The sequence below is a fragment of the Telmatherina bonti genome (assembly GCF_933228915.1).
Source record: "Telmatherina bonti genome assembly, chromosome: 16".
Taxonomy (NCBI): Eukaryota; Metazoa; Chordata; class Actinopteri; order Atheriniformes; family Telmatherinidae; genus Telmatherina; species Telmatherina bonti.
Window position 1 is genome coordinate 13,048,023 of NC_136614.1, and position 22,547 is coordinate 13,070,569.

General features: G+C 38.8%; 1 protein-coding gene across 1 annotated transcript; it reads left to right on the plus strand.

The window, feature by feature from the left end:
- Nucleotides 1–1,558: 1,558 nt before the first annotated feature.
- On the plus strand, nt 1,559–15,662 carry LOC306767339 (uncharacterized protein). The gene is made up of 19 exons (XM_079255277.1): nt 1,559–1,623; nt 1,885–1,910; nt 4,591–4,693; nt 4,942–4,967; nt 5,478–5,532; nt 5,755–5,780; nt 6,157–6,217; nt 6,518–6,543; nt 6,665–6,701; nt 6,937–6,962; nt 7,140–7,340; nt 7,490–7,692; nt 7,828–7,846; nt 10,852–10,912; nt 11,143–11,168; nt 13,984–14,181; nt 14,335–14,537; nt 14,649–14,673; nt 15,500–15,662. Exons 2-19 carry the CDS (start codon nt 1,889–1,891, stop codon nt 15,535–15,537), a joined length of 1,356 nt encoding a protein of 451 aa, XP_079111403.1. The 5' UTR covers nt 1,559–1,623; nt 1,885–1,888; the 3' UTR covers nt 15,538–15,662.
- Nucleotides 15,663–22,547: the final 6,885 nt, after the last annotated feature.

The following is a 22,547-nucleotide window of genomic DNA, read 5'->3' on the forward strand; positions in this document are numbered from 1 at the left end:
CCAAAATTAGGGACATTCTGTCTCAGAGTGATGCAGAAAAACTGGTTCACGCTTTTGTTACTTCGAGACTAGATTCCTGTAACTCTCTATTACTGGGCTCTCCTAAATATGCCCTGAAAACCCTTCAGCTGATCCAGAATTCTGCAGCCAGAGTCCTGACCAGAACCAGCATGAGAGATCATATTTCTCCAGTTTTAGCCTCTCTTCATTGGCTGCCTGTTGAATCTAGAATAGAATTTAAAATCCTTCTCCTTACATATAAAGCCCTCCACAACCAGGCACCACTATATATCAAAGACCTCAAAGTTCCTTATATACCAACCAGAGTACTTCGTTCGCAGACTGCAGGCTTACTTTTGTACCTAGAGTCTCAAAGAGCCGAGCAGGAGGCAGAGCCTTTGGGTATCAGGCCCCTCTCTTATGGAATAAGCTCCCAGTTAGTGTTAGGGAAGCAGACACCCTCCCCACCTTTAGGTTTAGACTGCTGAGGGACATTTCCTAATACACTGAGGTTTTCTCTCTCTCTCTCTCTCTCTCTCTCTCACCCCCCGCCCCAATAACAGTGTTGCATCATTAACATGTATGTCTCCTGTCTCAGCAGGTCTCCCTGGCCGGGAGTAGCACTTGCTGTTATGTTTTGTCTTTCTGTCCTCTTCCCCCCAACACAGCAGAGGCAGATGGCTGCCTGTCCTTGAGCCGGGTTCTGCCAGAGGTTTCCTTCCTGTTAAAAGGGAGTTTTTTTTCCTTCCCACTGTCGCCAGTGTGCTTGCTCCGGAACTCAATCTGTTGTTTTCCTAATGTAGGCTATCATGAACTGGCTTTCATTATGTTCTTTTTACTGTCTGTAACGCACCTTGAGATGGCATTGCCGTGATTTGACGCTGTATAAATAAAGTTGAATTGAACTGAATTGTGATGAAATGTGAGAAGAGGACGTCCAACACACACAGATGAGGTGATGATAAATCCTAAATATTGTCAGCAGATTTCAAAAACTTTTTTTCAAAGAGAGAAATAGAAAAATTAACAAAAGAAGAAAAAACATGCTGTTAAAGTCCAAATGCTCACACTCACATGGATTCAATGTCTGGAGTCTGTATTATCTGCATTATCTTATATGAAGCACTGCTACATTTGCACTATATGGTTCATTCCACACCTCTGCTGCTAAACATTAACAATATTTACCATCTCACACTACAACTGGCTGTTACATGTATATTGTATTTCATATAGTAAGATAAAGTATATTTTCTATTTCAGTTAGATTATTTTTATTGCTTGTCCTCTAGTTTTATCTTCCTCTTTAATTTTATTCTATCACAATTTTTATGTTCCATGTTGCATCATTGCACCAATAAAAGGTCCTAGTTTGTGAAAGCCTTCACTTACAATGGCAATAAATCTGCTTCTGGTTTTGTTGTGCAGTAATTAAACCACCACACACCCCGTCCTTGTCCTGTCTCTTTCTAAAGACTTACACAGTAATCAGATCTGCATTGCCTCCTAGTGGTTCATGTGAGAACTTCTCAAGTGAAAGTGAAACAGTTTCAGCCACTGGGAGGAGCCTTCAGCCTGTTTTCTGCTCGGAAGGATCGAAGACCAGAAATATCAGCTGGTTCTGTAAGTAAACATGTTTGAAAGCTTCAGGTTTTCAGTGAGACGCTGTAAGACTGTGACATGTATCAGAGTACTGTAGTTTTTAATCATGTAAGGTAGTTTCTGCTTTGTTCCTGAGCTGGTGAAATCTTGTTGGGTTTAGCAGTCACAAAGTAGGCTTGGGTATGTGTGTGTGTGTGTGTGTGTGTTTCCTATGTTTAGTCTTCTTTCATTTTGCTGGAAGGTATTGACTTAAGTTTTGTGTGTGTCTTTGTCTTTCTGCAGAAACATGAGCCAAGAACATGGAACAGGTGATAAACTACTTTTATAAACTGAGAAGGAATGTTTTCTTTTTGAAGACTGGAATCATTAAATGCAGGAATATTACAGAGTGTAAAGCATATTAAGAGTAAAAAAAAAATATTATAAATGAAATACATCAACTTCATGCAACATTGGGGCTTTATCTTAATTTCAGTTTAGCTTTTATATAACTGGAAATTTCCACATCAAGATGCTCAGAAATGAGTCCAAAGTGAAAGCATCTTATGATAAATGTTTCAGTGGTCTAAAGCACTTGGAGCTGTGTGTGTGTGACAGCTAATAATGATGAGTGGTTAAAGATATTGTGGTCTGGAGCAGTGGTGGGTTTCATTTAGGACATTGAACTAAAAATGAAAGAAAATGCAGCTAATCTTTCTACTTTCACTATTTCACAGTGATGTGTAGTTTCTTGATAAGTTCTTAACAACTGAGCTAAAAAACTCTCAGAATGAAAGGTCAATGGATGAACCAGTGTTGTAACACATATAACACATCAGAAAGTGATGTAGTCAATGCTTTTACTGCCTTTACTGCCATTTGGTGAAGTTTTTAGTGACTGTAATAAATCTTTTTTAGAAAATTAGTAAAAACAAATCTGCCTGAGCCAAGACTGTTACTTAATTGGAGTTTGTCATGCCTAAAGTAGGTGTTTGCAAAGACTGAGGTTCATTAACCTTTTCATGCATGAATAATAATAAAAAAAAACAAAAAACAATGTAATATTTTTTTTAAATACAGTATTTTACCTCCACAGACATATGCAATGATAATTTTTTTTTGTGATATTTAGAATTTGTCATATTTATGATTTATTTTATTGTATTCTCCAAAATATTTATGAATATATAATCATAATTATATAATCTAAATCTTAAATGAAATACAACGTTATTTTCTTTTCTCATTTTCCTATTCCTATAAAACTTAATTCATTCAGATGGGGTGAACCGCTTAATCCAATTCAGGGTCGTGGGGAAGCTGGAGCCTATCCCAGCTGGCTTTGGGCGGCAGGCAGGGTACACCCTGAACAGCCCTTTACAGTCCATCACAGGGAAAACTTGCTTGACTATATTATATTCAATGATTTCAAATTTATTTATTCTCCAGTGAGTGGAAATGTATTGGATGACTCACTAACATCCTCTGAAGTGGTTTATTTACAAAAATACCATCTTTATTCGTGGATATGCAAAAAGCTTGTACATGGGTGTCCACTATATGGCCACTATGCAGGAAAGGGTTAAATGGACATGAAAACTGGAATGAAAATGGCAGAAAGTCCTGCAGACTGATGACAACTCCTGAGAGGATCATCACTGCACTTGTAAATAAAAGAATGAGGCACGTCTCAAGACTGAAAAGAAAAACTGCCTGAAGAAGTTTCTTTTTTTTTTTTTGTCTTTCCTGGTGTCATTTCTGACAGTAAATTTACGTTTCAGGTCAAGAAATAGCTAAATATTTTTTATCATTTATCTTTCGAGACATGGAGGAACTTCTTTGTGTTTGTGACTGGAAAAACAAACACAAAGAATTCATTCATTGTTAACATGTTGGTATTGGCTAATAATGATAATGTGAATTTCCATCCACTGGATCTAAAGGCAGTTTCTAGTCTGGTTTAATGGTTCATGCATTAAAACTGGATCAGGTCCTGCAGAGGACAGGCATCCCAACAGGGGCTTTAGGGCTCATTGCTCTTTTTCACTCTTGTTTCAGAGGAAAAGGATCCTGACCAGCAGATTGTTGCTAATGTGTTGTAGGGCATGACAAGTGGCACAATTATTGCTTCCACAAAAGCCTAAAGTTGTCTTTAAAAGTGACATATTGTTTATATAAAAGGATTTTTAGCCACAAAATAGATCCAGTAAAAGTCACCCGAAAAAGCTTAAAGGGGTGCTATTATGGTATTTCAAGTTTTCTGAGCTTTCTACAGTGTTACAGTGTTGAATCCTCATCAGACATGTGAACGACACTGTTTTTTTTTTATCACCTAAACGCATGTTTGAGTTTGAGTTCCAGCACGCGCTCCGTTTGGTTTCCATGGCGACGAAAAACGCGTCGTTTTAGAGTTTTTTCTACTTGGAAATCCTTGTGACGTCCCGGGGGATAAGGTTCGGTGATTGGTTACCTTCTACTGGTTAACAAGGGCATGTACAAATACATCAGGCGGGTGGAAAACGTGGGATAAAGTTATTTCCAACGATGGCTGGTGAGTTTACCAAAGAGAGACATCCTGCTGCATTCGTTGCTGTGGGTTGCTGTTTTCCACTTCGTTTTCAGGCTCTGATTCAGGTTCCAACATGTAGGGCTGTATGCTATGTGTTGACATTGTATTTTCTTTTTTTATTGAGTTCATATTAGCCTAATCCTTCTGTTTATGAGACGTTACAATGATGGTGAAAGCAGGTGCGGTGCGCGCTCCCGATGTAGTGCAGTGGCGGGAGGCGGGGCTTAATGCGGAAGAGTCTCAATCCACTCGTTTTGCCCACAGGCTGATCTGACAGCCTACGGAGAGGGTCGGTCTGAAGTAAATAAAGCCATTTGTGACAATAACTCCATCAATCCCAGCCCTTCTGGTCTCAGAAATAAAAATAAATTAGCCTGAAATGCACATAATAGTTCCACTTTAACAAAAAGTCATTATAAATTATTTTACCATGTTAACAGATGCTTCTCAAAGTGGAGATCCAACAGTTTCACAGACTACGGGACCAGATGACAGTCATTCTGCTGATGAAATGGATATGAGGCAAAATGATCGGTCAATGCAGTAAGTTCATCCAGTTCATATCAGTTTTTAAGTCCGTTAAGTTGTCAGTGTGAGGCTGTGAGACTGAAATGTATGAGTACCGGAGGTTTTGCACCTCTAAGGCATTTTCATCTCTGTTTCCTGAGCCAGTGGAAGCTTGTGGGGATGAGCAGTTTTGTTTGTGCGTGTGCGTGACTGCAATGTTGTGTTTTACGACATTCTGTGAAGGTGGTAAATGAAGTCATTACTGTGTATTTATCATTTTGCAGAGACATGAAACGAGAAGATGGAGCTGGTGAGATGACGTTTTTATAAACGGATAATTTTATCGACTATATTTGCATGACAGAGTTTTAAAGGGTGTGAATATATTTAGTATTACAGCAGATGTAATTTCAAGCTCTTCTGGTCCACAGACAGAACTTTATTTAACATTGTGGTGTTTTGTTTTTTTTTTAAACACAACACTGTCGTTTAAATTTCTTTTATGTCTAGAAATTTTTACAGTTAAATAGTCAGAGTTATAAAATAATCTGAAATGATTAACTCACTTAAATAGTTTTCTTGTCTGCAGGAGAGTCAGAGCTGTGTGGGTGTTTATGCTGCTTCTACAGATGTGTTATTGCTTTTAATCATACAGGAAATGTGATGATTCATCCTTTCAAAAGTCACAACAATAAATTTTACTCTACAAAAGGAAGAACAAGACAAATTGTTATTTGTTTGAAGATATATTGATGGTAGTAGTTTGTGTAAATAGATTCTTCTCAAAATGAAATTTCAGCTTCAGTGTCTCCTGATACAGACAGCAGTGATTCTACTGAGGAGACAGATATGCAGCAAAATGATCCTTACATGAAGTAAGTTCACACAGTTCATATCAGTATTTCAGTCCTTTAAGTTGTCAGTGTGAGGCTGCGAGACTGACATGTATCAGAGTTCTGGAGGTTTTATACCTCTAAGATAATTTCATCGTTGTTTCCTGAGCCAGTGGAAGCAGCTTTGTGTGTGAGACTGTCATGTTGAGCTTTGTCATTTTGTGAAAGTGTGACTGTTTTTTCTGTGTATTTATTATTTTGCAGAAACATGAAACAAGAAAATGGAGCTGGTGAGATGTTTTCATAAACGGATAATTTTATAGACTAATATTTGCATGACAGAGTTTTAAAGGGTCTGAATATATTTAGTAATTACAGCAGAGATCATTTAAAGCTCTTCTGGTCTACAGACAGTAAAACTTTAATATTGTGTGTTTTTTTAAATGCAGCCCTGCGGTTTAAATTTATTTTATGTCCAGACATTTTCCACAGTTAAATCGTAAAAGTTATAAAATAATCTGAAATGATTAACTCACCAAAATAGTTCTCTTGTCTGCAGGAGAGTCAGAGCTGTGTGTGTGTTTATGCTGTTTCTACAGATGTGTTATTGCTTTTAATCTTACAGGAAATTCAATAGTCACAACATTTAATTTTACTTTCCAATAGGAAGAACAAGACTTAATTCTACTGAGGAGACAGATATGCAGCAAAATGATCCTTACATGAAGTAAGTTCATCCAGTTCATATCAGTATTTAAGTCCTTTAAGTTGTCAGTGTGAGGCTGTGAGACTGACATGTATCAGAGTTCTGTAGGTTTTATACCTCCATGATATTTTTTTTATCTGTCTTGTAACATTAAAAGCTTATGGAGATGAGCAGTGGCATGAGTTGTGCGTGTGTGTGTGTGTGTGTGTGTGTGTGTGTGTGTGTGTGTGTGTGTGTGTGCGTGTGACTGCCATGTTGAGCTTTCTTTCATTTTGATTAAAGTGTTAAATACGCACAAAAAATTTATTCATCTTTCTGCAGAAAAATGAAACAAGAAGATGGAGCTGGTGAGGAAAATGTTTTATGAACTGACATGTTTTTTTCAAGGCTGAAATAATTAAATGTTGGAATATTAATGGTTGGTGATTATATTTCATAATATTCAATAATTACCATCTCCTGCACCAGACGAGATGGATGTGCAGCAAAATGATCCGTCCTCTCAGTAAGTTCAGACAGTTCCTACCATTCATACAACATTGTATTTCAGTACTTTAAGTTTTCAGGATGAGGCTGTGAGGTGAATTTTACACCTATACGATAACTGATTTTTTTCTGAGCCATTAGAAGCTTGTGGAGATGAGCAGTGACAAATCATGTTTGGGTGTGATTAGTATGTGGAGTTTTGTGTAATTGTGACTGAAAAAGTCGACTAAAGTTCTGTCTTTATGTTTCTGCAGACAAACGAGCCAAAAAGATGAATCAGGTAAGAATATTAGTACATAAACTGCCAACATTGTTACAAGACCTGATAGAATTGGAGAGATGTACTTTGATTTTTAGTTGATCCATCCATGTACACATAAAGTTAACATTTTGCTTGCAGAAACTTTTGTTATGCAGCTCACCAATAAGTTAAATAATCATTTTGATTTGTTTTTAGCTGATGTGGAGTCATGGAGAAAGTTCTCTGTGATCGTGACTGGAAAATCAAATGGAGCTCATAAATCCATTGTTGATAAGCTGAAAACTAAAGGCCATAAAGAAGTGGACTCTGCTGATCAATACGATTATCTTTTGGTCTTCTGTCCTGTTGCTTCACGTGTTCAGTCAGACATTGAAAATGGCCTCAGTGAAATTACTGGTAAGAACATTTTTGGCCAGTTTTCTACTGATCACTCACCACCACTACTAATCTCACCAAATATTCTCATGATTCTCAGATGTCATATTCTGTAACATCTATCTGATGTATTTTTTATCTTGTTTCTGATCATGTTTGTTCACTTCCAGCTAATAAACCAGTAATCCTGGTGGTGATGCATCACACCTTCGATCCCGACCGAGTCGTAGCTGAAAGTAGGAGACAAGTGACAAACCCCAATGTCGTCCTCACAGTGGATTATCTGTTCCATCAATCTGATCTCCTCAAATGTAACCTCAATGACACCTCATGGGAGAAGATCCAGAGCTTTCTTCACCTTCCTGTTAAAGAGGTAACAAGATTTAATCCTCTACTGCCTCATTTACACACAGTTAGTGTGGAGTTGATTGATTGTCGTCAGTACATCCAGGATTTGAATGATAAATGATGTAACTCACCTTTTGTCTGTATTCATTAATTTTTCCAGGATTCTCCCTCTGTGATCGGTAAGTGTGTCTGCAGTCGTGATGTTAAATTTTAAGGTCACTTTTTAAAAAAAAATTATATTGAAAATGATAAATACAAATATATTTCAGCTTATGTAATCAAATTAATTAGACATTTATGCAAACTTAATTTGCTGGGATAGATTCCAGCTTCCCTGCAACCCTTAACTGGAACAAGCAGTTAAGAAAATGGATGTATAATTAAAATATTGTGAATGCCCATGGGCTTATTGTTCTTTTATTTGCATTTTGGGAGGCAGAATCCTGCATAGTTGTATTGTACTGTACAGCATGACTAGAACAAATATTGTTGTCACGATAGTCAAAAGAAGTCTATAGTAGCGACTTAAACCTGTGTTAGAAAATAAAAAAATATTTCTTTCTCAACACAGTTTCAATTGAATGACAAAATAAATCTAAGATATTTACATGTTTACTCTGTAAAAGCTTCACAAGCCAATGTTTTTGTCTTTTATGCTAAACAGAATTTGTTCAGAGTGGAATTCAGGGAGTTTGGGGAATGCACAACACAACGTGTTTTTGCAGGCATGAAAATATAAACTTTGTTTCATCTGCATCTGAGTCTCTGCTCTCTGCTCTGGAGACTGAAAAAGAGCTCCTGATGAACTGGTAACCACAGGAGCCACTGAACATTGAAGAACTGGGCTGAGTCCATCCTCTGTCAGTTTTCTTTTCTTCCAAGGAGGGAGGGGACAGTGAACACGGGGGTGTTAGGTCGCCCGCTTCTTCTTGCCCTCCCCAGGGTGGGACCGGCAGTTTCTCGCTGCGACTGCAGCAAAGGAATGTTTCCCCCACGGTCTTGGGTTCTCAGCTTTGTTAGGTGGGTTTGATTGCCCACCTCCATGCCTCTGTGTTTTCACCCCACTCTGGTGCCCTCTGCAGCTGCAAAGCCAGGCCTGGGAGCCTGTGGGGGAAGAGGGTTTGGCTTACATGGGAGACAGTGGTTGAAAGCTCCACCCTCCTCTTTTCTGCGGGTGCTTGTCTCCCTCATTTTCTCCAAAGCTGGTCCAAAAAGCCCTTTGGTTGGATCATAAGTTGCATCCATGACCTCATCTTTTTTGGAATCACCCAGGCCCGACAGGTTTAACCACAGGGCCCTTTCTCCAGAGACTGCTAGTCCCATAACCTGACCAGAGCCCTGGACTTCTCCCCTGGATTAGGTGATCCAGAGTCCAGTTGATGGCCCATCTCCTCAAGGATCTCAGCCTGATATGCAGACAGCAGCGTGACTGTGTTAAGGGAGCACACTGACTGTGCAGCATACTTGTACATCCTCTGAGAAATGGATGCTGTGAGGCGATCCATCTTACTGGGGAGAGAGACACTTGAGGATGCTGAGAGTGACTTGCGGTTTAGATGAAGGTGATAAGCCACTGAAGGCTCCACCGCTGGGGGCTCGGCCAACCCCAGCTCAACCATAACTTGCACTTCCAGCTTAGAGCAGCCTTTGGTGGGAAGCTTGCTCTTGTAAGGGCTCGACCAGTAACAACTCATTTCCTTCATGCAAGCAGGAACTGCTGGTTGCTTGGCTGGTGGAAGTCTCTTGCCATCATACAGATCCCATTCTGTCCCTTCAGCATCCTGAGCTGCGGGCCATGGGATTCCGAGCCTCGCAGATGCACGTTTACATACGTTGTATAAACTGCTGTCTGCTGCAGGGGGCATTTCTGCCCTGCTGGCTGGCCGTGAAGGCTGGGCTGGGAAGTTGGAGTCATCCTCCTCTTCCTCCATGTTGTTCATCTCGAGGAGGTCAGAGTTAGCATCGCACTCTGCTTCCTCGTTAACCGGGTCGAACCCTCCATTGTCGAGAATTCCCTCGAAAAGTGGGGGCATGACCGGAGACTCCTCTTCCATCATGTCCGCCCAGCTCGTGGTGGCTCGCGGCTGATGGATGTCACCTGGAGCCACGGCTGTGGCCCCGGCAAGAGAGGGGTCCTGGTTGTTCGCTACTGCCACCCTCAGTCTCCTTTCGAGGATCTTTTCGGGCATGGCGGATCAGTGTGAGCATTCCTGCGGGTTAGCTAGTGAGTTCTGGGCGTGTTTAATGCCCATGCAAACTATACACATCAGATGAGGGTCCCTGCCCGAGATGGAGGCCTCGCACGATGCAGGGCACGGGCGGGATGCAGCCTCCTTAGTTGGTGGCAGCCGTAGCCATAGCAGGAATGCGGGGAAGAAACAGGGTCATCGTAACACGTTAGTCTGTTCGTGAGCGCCAGTCGGATGGTTATTTCCGAGCTTACTGCTTAATGTCCGAGTCAGCTCGCCGTGACACATTAGCTGAAGTAGACGGTCTTGCTAAGAGGTTAATGTCAGGCCAACAACAGGCTCACCTTGACGCGTTAGCCCGAGTCACACAGGAGTCAGTAGACCGCTTGTTAAAGATGGTTTGACGCAGCTTGCTTTATGCAGTTGCCTATCCGACGACCGTGCAACTAACGTCTTACTCAACACGGTTGCAGACCAGAGCCAGGAACTGCGTTCGGCGACGTGCTCCTGGACGGGACGCCTGCGAACAGTTAAACAGTAGACCAAGCTAGTCCGACCGCGCTGAGGGAGCTTCGCTGTAGTTCCACACGGGAAGTACTTAACGTAAACCCTGGTTCTTTGATAACAGAGTGAGGTGTTTCACCTTCACATCCCCTCTTGCACGGACACGGAAAGAAACCTGTCCAGAATGAGTAGGAGGGGGTTGGTTGGCCGTATCTGTATGTGGGGGCAGAGCTTTGGGTACGGCTCAACCTGTCTCTCACAGACAGACGTGGTGTCATTGGAGCTGCAATAGTTGGTCACGCATAAGCGATTCCCATAACACCATAACTCCAAACACCGAGCGAAGTTAGAAAAAGAATCAGTTAGAAAATAAAAGAAAATTCTTTCACAACACAATTTCACTTGAGGGAAAAAAACAAACCTAAGATAACTTGCATGTTTAATCTGTAAAAGCTTGCCAACACAATGTTTTTGTCTTTTTTGCAAAACAGATTATGTTCAGAGTGCAATTCAGGGAGTTTGGGGAATGATCAGCAGTGGTTCTACTGATGAGTAAGTAACCATTTTGATGAGCTTTAAGTTTTCATGTTTGACACAGAGATTTTGACACCCAGAGTTTTGGAGATTTTACACCTCTAAGTTATTTCCATCATTGTTTTCTGAGTCATTAAAAGCTTGTGGAGACAAACAGTGAAAAGCCAGTTTTGGGTGTGTGTGATTGCTGTGTTTATGTAATTGTGATAGAAGTTGTAAAATAAACTTTTGTTTTTATCTTTCTGCAGAAACACTAACGAAAATAATGGATCATGTGAGAAGCTTTTTTTTTTTTAAATTTTCCTTTAAACAAACTGTCAACATTGCTTTTTTAAGACTTTTTTAAGACTGAATATGTTAAATGTTTGAATATCAAAATACAAGTCACATGTAGACGCCCTATGGTGGACTGACAACAGTCCAGGGTTTACCCTGCCTCTCTCCTTATGATTGTGACCGTTAATCTTTTTTTTTTTTGGTTATAAAATGTCAACATATTTTGTTTTAAGACTGAATTTGTTAAATCTTTGCGTTCTTGGGTATGGGTTGTAGCCAGTATTTAGAGCATCTATTTATTATGGAAAAAAAAAAAGTAAAATAAGATTGTAAATAAACAATTTAACATTGTGTTTTTTTTGTTCGCGATAATTTTTACCCCTTTAAGACTAAACTTTCACTTCAGGTCTCAGGATAAGAAAGAATCCCAAAGTGAAGCATTTCCAGTTAAATTTTTATTTGCTCTGTTGCAGATTTAGGGCTGTGTAGATGTCTACATGGACTTATTTTGCATTGTTCTCCTAAATGGAAAAGGATAATTGACCCTTTTATTGGTCAACTATACACTTCACTCACCAGCAGTGAGTGAAACAGGAGCTATAGATTTATGATTTGTTTTAAGGCTTGTTCATCTACTAAAACACCTTTAGTGACTCAAAAACAAGCAAAACAGGCAAAATATAATGATAAAATCACAAAGTAGTTTTCATTTATAATTATTCAAAGATCTTGAATCCAACCTCGATTCTCTAAATATTTTGCTCCTGAGGAGCTGGAACTCTTGTTACTTTTCAAAGATGCACAGCAGAACTTTTACAGGTTTTCTCAGTCACACACCTGCTACCTGCAGCCATGTTTCTGCATTCAACTTGCATCCTACCTGTACTGTGAGCTCCCTCCAGCCAGGAAAAGACAGTCTTATCTTTACTCTCTTTTTGTCTTAAACTATGTCCCTCTCTCCCTTGTTTCTGCTTTTCCTCCGATTGTGTCTTCTTGCCTTACTTTTGCCAAATCAGCCGCTGTACACATTCAAACCAGCCAGTGTGTTTACTTCCTGCAGCAGGTTGGAAATATACATTTATAGTGCAGTTTCTCAGCCTCCGGATGTTGCTGTTCCAGAAATGCATGTTACAGATGTCACTGTGTCATCAAACGAGTCCAGATTGTGGAATTTTAGGGTCGTAAGGTGACGAGGTGCATTGTCACAACTGTCCTGAGAAATGATTCTCCAGACTTTAAGATCTTCTAAAGACTGAAAATGATTAAAATAGGCCTGACAATCAGTGAAAAAGGTGCAGTCCAGTCTGTCTACCTGACCTACTTTAGAGGAATGTGGCTTCAAAATGACCTATCACACATCCCAGCTTAAAGGCATTACCACAAAGCATAAACCACAGTTGTGTCTACATATATTTATCTCCCATTAAACCCAGTTGAAAATGTTTCCAGGCTTCGGCCAACTCTAAGGATGCATTCACATCAAGCTACTTCATTAGATTCAGTGCGACTGGGGACTTGCCTCAGTTGCAAGGGGGTGTATCCATGTGGACGCTGCACTTGTCAAACAAGCCAAACCTTTACGATAATATATCCTCATTCCTACCAAAGGTGGCGCTGTACTAGTATTTAGCAAAAGAGTGGACAAGGCCTGCGTGAAGAAGAAAACTATAAAAACACCAACAATGGACGCAGTATGAACAACAGACGAGCCAGAGGACTCTTAACACAATCGCTATGTATTTACCCACAATGCAATGCTACGTCAAATGCAGGAAGTAACTTTTCTTGTAGTCCGCTACTTGTATTTAGTCCACTTGTGGCGAACAGAAACCTGCGTTTGTTGTTGGACCGGGTCTGCATCTTTGGTCCGAATCAGAATTCATTTGGCACATTCACAGCTCCCCAAACGAGGCGGACTTAATGACCACTCTGACTAGAAGTAGTTATGCTGAGCAGTGGAGGGGGGTGTGGCTTTCTTCTCGTGAACGTGCACAACCTGGAGAAGTTAACCATTACAGAGTCTCTCCCCTGGAACGTCTCTAAAATTTCAGAGGATAAAAAACTCTAAAACCCATTGTTTCCATCACTATGGAAACCGAGAACAAACATGCTGGAGAACTAAAACATGCGTTTAGGTGATAAAAACGGCGTTGCTCACATGTCTGATGGGTATTCAACACTATAACACTGTAGAAAGCTCAGAAAACTAGAAGTAGCATCAAAGAGCCGCTTTAAAGTTGGACTGACTTGTTGGGAAGGAGGAGAAAAGGCTGAGTCATCCCAAATGACACAAGAATCTGACTTAAAATCTGTGGCAACAGGTTTTGTGGAGCGATTAATCCTCTCCAGAGTCTGGACCACAACATAGGTGAACTTTTGGGGAGTCAACTTGACAGAGGACAAAACAAAAAGCTGTCAAGATCGAGAGAAAAACTCATTTTTACCGACCATCTTGAAACCAGTTTAAATCCTCCTGAAAACCCTTTAAAGAAATGACAAGAAAACTGGTTTAACTGGGAGAAGAGATTAAGGAATAAAATAAAATTTCTTATCAAGTATCAACTTTGAGGACTCTCCAGACAACTGTTTTAACTTGATGTGATCTATTATTATTCTTGATTGGATTTTTGACCTTATTTCCTATTTTCCTTGTTTTAAATGAAGAAATGAGGTAAAGGTTCAGACTTACATACTGACAGAATCTTTCTGAAGATATTATACCAAAAAAAGACTCAGTACAAGATTTCAATTTCAATTAAAAAATATTGTACTGCTCAATAATAAGTAAAATAATCTTTTTGATTTGTTTTTAGGTGGTGTGGAGTTGATAAAGTTCTTTGTTATCCTGACTGGAAAATCAAATGGAGCTCATAGATCCATTGTTAAAAGACTGAAAACTAAAGGCCACAAACTAACGGACTCTGCTGATCATTGCGATTACCTTTTGGTCTTCTGTCCTGTTGTTTCATGTGTTCAGTCAGACATTGAAAACGGCCTCAGTGGAATTGCTGGTAAGATAATTTTTGGCCTATTTTTACTGGTCAGTCACCAGCAGCACAGATCTCACCACGTATTCTCATAATTCTCATAGACGTCATACTGTGTAACATCACATCTATCTGATGTGTTTTATCTTGTTTCTGATCATGTTTGTTCACATTCAGCTAATAAACCAGTAATCCTGGTGGTGATGCATCACACCTACGATCCCGACCGAGTTGTAGCTGAAAGTAGGAGACAAGTGACAAACCCCAATGTCGTCCTCACAGTGGATTATCTGTTTCATCAATCTGATATCCTCAAATGTAACCTCAATGACACCTCATGGGAGAAGATCCAGAGTTTTCTGCACCATTGTGTTAAAGAGGTAACAATATGTCATCATCTACTGCCACATTTACACACAGTTGGTATGGAGACTGACTTTGATCATTATAAAATGGTATAACGCATCATACTTGTCTGTATTGTTTTGCAGGAATCTACCAGGAAGAGATCGAAGAGTGAGTTTGACAGCAATGATAATAGTGGGATCATCAGCTTTTTTTATTCAATTATATTTAAATATGTACAAAAATAAGAGTATTTCATCATAATTCTCAGACTTTTTGTTTTTGTGAAAATTAATCCCAAGATATTATTTATAAACAGAAAATATGGTCTTTTAATGTGATGGCCTTTTTATGTGAAATAAAAGTTCACATTTGATAAAGTAAACATTTTACAAATAAATTATATAAAGGGTTTATTTTTTATCATCAAGCAAATGCTCAACAACACAAAGTTAAAATAATATGTTTTGCTGTTTAAATTTCTTTGTAAATATTGTCCGTGTATCCTACGTAAAAGAACTACAATCTCTTGTTGCTGCAAAGCTACTTCTGTAGGTTTTTCAGACCAAGCACAATAGTGTACACAATGTCCAGCCAGTCATATACTGTGACGTCATCGGCAGGCGCAGGGCGGCGAGCAGATCTGGTATCTACACCGGATCACCATCTGGATCCAGGAATTTTTTTTAAGGATTCTCTTATCATTGGGAGACAGTGCCATTTTCAGTATATATGAATATAATTCCACTGTAAATGGTCAGAGTTCTTGCGCAAAAATATTTTTGTGCAAACAGCAGTAGTCTTAAGTTTTCAGTGTGAGGCTTGAAAGGTGAGGTTTTATACCTTTAAGATATTTGTATCTTTGTCGCCTGAAACAGTGGAAGCTTGTGGAGATAAGCAGTGACAAAGCAGTTTAGGGTGTGTGTGACTTATGTTGAGCTATTTGACATTTTAACTTAAAGTTACAAAGTTTTTCTGTGTATTTATGTTTCTGCAGAAGCAAGAACCAAGACGAAGGGGCTGATGACAGTGTGATTTCATGAACTGACATGTACTACTGAAGTAATTGTATATCTGAATATTGAGGGTTGAGAATTATATTTAGTCATTTAAAGCTTTATTCTGGTCTACAGACAGTAGAATAACAAAGCATATAAGCAGAGCATTTAAATTTACTAAAGGTCTTTCTTGTGTTTGCTGTGAGACTTGTAACAAGAATCTATTTGAAATGTACTCGTTTTGAGCATGAAACGATAAAATTACTCACTATAGACATCTGTAATGCATTGTATGTGTTGTGAATAAAATAATGCCTTGTGTGATTTTAAGGTCTTTTAGTTTTCATTTGTTCAAATTTATAATATCCAAACATTTCTGAAATTTGGATGTCATTATGTACATCATTCATATATATATATATATATACATATATATATATACATATATATATATACATATATATATATATATATATATATATATATATGCAATTTAAGCTGCACTTTCTAGTGTCTAAATGGAAAACGTCTATGGGCTTATGGGGTGAACAGCTGTGTTTGTCCTGGACAGTGAATTAAACATCTATTAGTTTTTCTGACGGTGGCATAGTGGTTAGTACTGTGGCCTCACAGCAAGAAAGTTGCAGGTTCAATCCTTGGCTGGGCCAAGGTATGGGCAGTGGCCTTTCTGTGTGGAGTTTGCATGTTCTCCCCGTGTATGCGTGGGTTGCCTCTGGGTACTCGGGCTTCCTCCCGCCATTAACCAGGTTAATTGGTTACTCTAAATTACCCATAGGAGTGAGAGTGAGCGTGAGTAGTTGTTTGTCTCTGTGTGGCCCAGCGATGGCCCGGCGAGCTGTCCAGGCTGTACCCTGCCTTTCGCCCAAAGCCAGCTGGTTTCAGCTCCAGCTCCCCCACGACCCTGAATTGGATTAAGCGGTTTAGAAAATGAATGAATGAATAGTTTTTCTTAGTGTTGCATTAGTGACTGCAAACTACTCATTTAAGTGAAATTTCTATAGTTAGGACAGAATGCAAAATGCCTTCGGTGTCAGACAAAAGTGTTGAATGCAATAAAAAAATAAAACCTTTTCTGAATGTTTCTCGAAGAAACCGTCATAATATTTATCTGTTTACATCAAACTGAGATTGAGGTTGATGGGGTCAGTCTTATCTAGCAATATGGACTCCTTTTAGTCAGCTTAATTGACAATTCAGGGTTGGGACCAGGAGGCAGAATTGTAGTCCTACACACTTTCTGCAGCTTCCCACCTGCCGCTGCCCACCCAAAACCCCATTCTGACCTTATACAACTCCATAGCAGTAAGAATTAAACAACACAAAAACATTTTGGGGGTTAATCATGAAAACCTCATAAAAATAAAAAAACAATGGATCTAATAAAATCTGAAAATAAGAGAATTAAGTGTGTCCTACTGAATGTCAGATTCCTCTCAAATAAGTCTTTATTAGTCAATGACTTGATAGGTGATCACCACATTGATTTATTCTGTTTTACAGAAACCTGGTTACAGCAAGAGGATTATGTTAGTATTCATGAAGCTACGCCAGCTAACTAAACTTTCACATTCCAAGAACTACAGGCAGAGAAGGAGGTGTGGCTATTTTTCAGTCAGAATTATTAATTAATCCTAAACTCAAAACTAACTATAAATCCTTTGAATTCCTGACATTAAATGTATCTCATCCAAAATGGAATTCAGAAAAACAGCTCCTTTTAGCATTAGTGTATCGCCCACCTGGACCTTAGAGTTTCTGACCGAATTCTCTGATCTCTTGTCTGAGTTAGTGCTGACTACTGATAAGGTCATTGTACTAGGTGATTTTAATATTCATGTTGATGATGAAAAAGATAGCTTAAATATTTCCTTTAGTTCTATTCTAAACTCAATTGGGTTTTCACAAAATGTTAATGGTACCACTCACTCTCATGGCCATACTCTTGATCTTGTTCTAACATATGGTATTGAGACTGATAAGCTCAAAGTATTTCCTCAAAACCCTGTCTTGTCTGATCATTTCCTATTAACCTTTTAATTCACTTTATTTTATCACTCATTGACCAAAAATAAATTCTACTATAGTAGATGTTTATCAGACATTATCACAAAATTTAAACAATCAATTGAATCAAATTTTTCCCCTCTACCATGACTGAGAGTCCCCCCTTAAGCTGTGCTCCTGTTCAAATTGATCAGCATAGGCGTTTGGAAAACAAATGGCATTCATCAGGATCGGAGGAGTCTCACTTAACCTGGAAAGAAAGTTTAATTGTATACAAAAAGCCTTACGTGTGGCAAGAACAGCTTATTATTCATCATTGATAGAGGAAAACAAAAACAACCCTCGGTTTCTTTTTAGCCCTGTGGTCAGGCCTATGAGGAGCCAGAGCGCTGTGGAGCCATGTATTCCTTTCTCACTTAAGCTGTGATAATTTCATGTATTTTTTCAGGAATAAAACTGATACTATTAGAGATCAAATCCACAGTATTCTTCCTTCTATTTATAATGTTGAGCCTGTTGTGGTCTCCGAAGGATCCTTAGAACCAGGATCTGACTTGTGTCTAAATAGTTTCTGTCCTGTCCAACCCTCTGAATTAACTAAAATAATAGCTTCATCTAAACCATCCACCTGTATCTTAGACCCTCTCCAAATGAGCGTCTTTAAGGACATTTTACCTCTAGTTGATACATCTCTACTAAATCTTTAGTGATAGGATATGTACCACAATCATTTAAAACTGCTGCAATCAAGCCTTTACTGAAAAAGCAATCTCTGGACCAGAGATGATAGCAAATTATAGACGGCATTGGTGAAAGTTACTAATGGCCTTCTTATGGCCTCAGACAAAGGATTTCTGTCCGTACTTATCTTGCTTGATCTTAGTGCTGCATTTGATACAGCCGATCATAACATTCTGTTACAAAGACTAGAACAGGTGATTGGAATTACAGGTACAGCGTTAAGCTGGTTTAAATCATATTTATCTGATAGACTTCAGTTTGTTCATGTAAATGACAAGTCCTCCTCACAAACTACAGTAAGTCATGGAGTTCCTCAAGGTTCTGTACTTGGACCAGTACTCTTCATACGATATATGCTCCCTTCAGGCAAAATTATAAGACAACATGGAATAAACTTTCATTGTTATGCAGATGATACTCAGATATACTTATCCTTTAAACCAGATGAAACAAATCAGCCCGATAGGCTTAATAATGGTCTCATAGACATAAAGACTTGGATGTCTAGAAATTTTCTCCTCTTAAACTCAGATAAGGCTTAAGTAATTCTCGTTGGATCTGAAAAACTCAGAGCTAAATTTTCCGGTTTTGTAATGAACCTGGATGGCATTACTTTAGCTTCCAATGCTACAGTGAGAAACCTTGTAGTAATATTTGACCCTGACCTGTCCTTTGGCCCACATATTAAGCAGGTTACTAAAACAGCCTTCTTTCATTTACGTAATATAGCCAAAATTAGGGACATTCTGTCTCAGAGTGATGCAGAAAAACTGGTTCACGCTTTTGTTACTTCGAGACTAGATTCCTGTAACTCTCTATTACTGGGCTCTCCTAAATATGCCCTGAAAACCCTTCAGCTGATCCAGAATTCTGCAGCCAGAGTCCTGACCAGAACCAGCAGAAGAGATCATATTTCTCCAGTTTTAGCCTCTCTTCATTGGCTGCCTGTTGAATCTAGAATAGAATTTAAAATCCTTCTCCTTACATATAAAGCCCTCCACAACCAGGCACCACTATATATCAAAGACCTCAAAGTTCCTTATATACCAACCAGAGTACTTCGTTCGCAGACTGCAGGCTTACTTTTGTACCTAGAGTCTCAAAGAGCCGAGCAGGAGGCAGAGCCTTTGGCTATCAGGCCCCTCTCTTATGGAATAAGCTCCCAGTTAGTGTTAGGGAAGCAGACACCCTCCCCACCTTTAGGTTTAGACTGCTGAGGGACATTTCCTGATACACTGAGGTTTTCTCTCTCTCTCTCTCTCTCTCTCTCTCTCACTCTCACCCCCCGCCCCAATAACAGTGTTGCATCATTAACATGTATGTCTCCTGTCTCAGCAGGTCTCCCTGGCCGGGAGTAGCACTTGCTGTTATGTTTTGTCTTTCTGTCCTCTTCCCCCCCACACAGCAGAGGCAGATGGCTGCCTGTCCTTGAGCCGGGTTCTGCCGGAGGTTTCCTTCCTGTTAAAAGGGAGTTTTTTTCCTTCCAACTGTCGCCAGTGTGCTTGCTCTGGAACTCAATCTGTTGTTTTCCTAATGTAGGCTATCATGAACTGGCTTTCATTATGTTCTTTTTACTGTCTGTAACGCACCTTGAGATGGCATTGCCGTGATTTGACGCTGTATAAATAAAGTTGAATTGAACTGAATTGTGATGAAATGTGAGAAGAGGACGTCCAACACACACAGATGAGGTGATGATAAATCCTAAATATTGTCAGCAGATTTCAAAAACTTTTTTTCAAAGAGAGAAATAGAAAAATTAACAAAAGAAGAAAAAACATGCTGTTAAAGTCCAAATGCTCACACTCACATGGATTCAATGTCTGGAGTCTGTATTATCTGCATTATCTTATATGAAGCACTGCTACATTTGCACTATATGGTTCATTCCACACCTCTGCTGCTAAACATTAACAATATTTACCATCTCACACTACAACTGGCTGTTACATGTATATTGTATTTCATATAGTAAGATAAAGTATATTTTCTATTTCAGTTAGATTATTTTTATTGCTTGTCCTCTAGTTTTATCTTCCTCTTTAATTTTATTCTATCACAATTTTTATGTTCCATGTTGCATCATTGCACCAATAAAAGGTCCTAGTTTGTGAAAGCCTTCACTTACAATGGCAATAAATCTGCTTCTGGTTTTGTTGTGCAGTAATTAAACCACCACACACCTCATCCTTGTCCTGTCTCTTTCTAAAGACTTACACAGTAATCAGATCTGCATTGCCTCCTAGTGGTTCATGTGAGAACTTCTCAAGTGAAAGTGAAACAGTTTCAGCCACTGGGAGGAGCCTTCAGCCTGTTTTCTGCTCGGAAGGATGGAAGACCAGAAATATCAGCTGGTTCTGTAAGTAAACATGTTTGAAAGCTTCAGGTTTTCAGTGAGACGCTGTAAGACTGTGACATGTATCAGAGTACTGTAGTTTTTAATCATGTAAGGTAGTTTCTGCTTTGTTCCTGAGCTGGTGAAATCTTGTTGGGTTTAGCAGTCACAAAGTAGGCTTGGGTATGTGTGTGTGTGTGTGTTTCCTATGTTATGTCTTCTTTCATTTTACAGGAAGGTATTGACTTAAGTTTTGTGTGTGTCTTTGTCTTTCTGCAGAAACATGAGCCAAGAACATGGAACAGGTGATAAACTACTTTTACAAACTGAGAAGGAATGTTTTCTTTTTGAAGACTGGAATCATTAAATGCAGGAATATTACAGAGTGTAAAGCATATTAAGAGTAAAAAAAATATTATAAATGAAATACATCAACTTCATGCAACATTGGGGCTTTATCTTAATTTCAGTTTCGCTTTTATATAACTGGAAATTTCCACATCAAGATGCTCAGAAATGAGTCCAAAGTGAAAGCATCTTATGATAAATGTTTCAGTGGTCTAAAGCACTTGGAGCTGTGTGTGTGTGACAGCTAATAATGATGAGTGGTTAAAGATATTGTGGTCTGGAGCAGTGGTGGGTTTCATTTAGGACATTGAACTAAAAATGAAAGAAAATGCAGCTAATCTTTCTACTTTCACTATTTCACAGTGATGTGTAGTTTCTTGATAAGTTCTTAACAACTGAGCTAAAAAACTCTCAGAATGAAAGGTCAATGGATGAACCAGTGTTGTAACACATATAACACATCAGAAAGTGATGTAGTCAATGCTTTTACTGCCTTTACTGCCATTTGGTGAAGTTTTTAGTGACTGTAATAAATCTTTTTTAGAAAATTAGTAAAAACAAATCTGCCTGAGCCAAGACTGTTACTTAATTGGAGTTTGTCATGCCTAAAGTAGGTGTTTGCAAAGACTGAGGTTCATTAACCTTTTCATGCATGAATAATAATAAAAAAAAACCAAAAACAATGTAATATTTTTTTAAATACAGTATTTTACCTCCACAGACATATGCAATGATAATTTTTTTTAGTGATATTTAGAATTTGTCATATTTATGATTTATTTTATTGTATTCTCCAAAATATTTATGAATATATAATCATAATTATATAATCTAAATCTTACATGAAATACAACGTTATTTTCTTTTCTCATTTTCCTATTCCTATAAAACTTAATTCATTCAGATGGGGTGAACCGCTTAATCCAATTCAGGGTCGTGGGGAAGCTGGAGCCTATCCCAGCTGGCTTTGGGCGGCAGGCAGGGTACACCCTGAACAGCTCGCCAGTCCATCACAGGGAAAACTTGCTTGACTATATTATATTCAATGATTTCAAATTTATTTATTCTCCAGTGAGTGGAAATGTATTGGATGACTCACTAACATCCTCTGAAGTGGTTTATTTACAAAAATACCATCTTTATTCGTGGATATGCAAAAAGCTTGTACATGGGTGTCCACTATATGGCCACTATGCAGGAAAGGGTTAAATGGACATGAAAACTGGAATGAAAATGGCAGAAAGTCCTGCAGACTGATGACAACTCCTGAGAGGATCATCACTGCACTTGTAAATAAAAGAATGAGGCACGTCTCAAGACTGAAAAGAAAAACTGCCTGAAGAAGTTTCTTTCTTTTTTTTTTTTGTCTTTCCTGGTGTCATTTCTGACAGTAAATTTACGTTTCAGGTCAAGAAATAGCTAAATATTTTTTATCATTTATCTTTCGAGACATGGAGGAACTTCTTTGTGTTTGTGACTGGAAAAACAAACACAAAGAATTCATTCATTGTTAACATGTTGGTATTGGCTAATAATGATAATGTGAATTTCCATCCACTGGATCTAAAGGCAGTTTCTAGTCTGGTTTAATGGTTCAT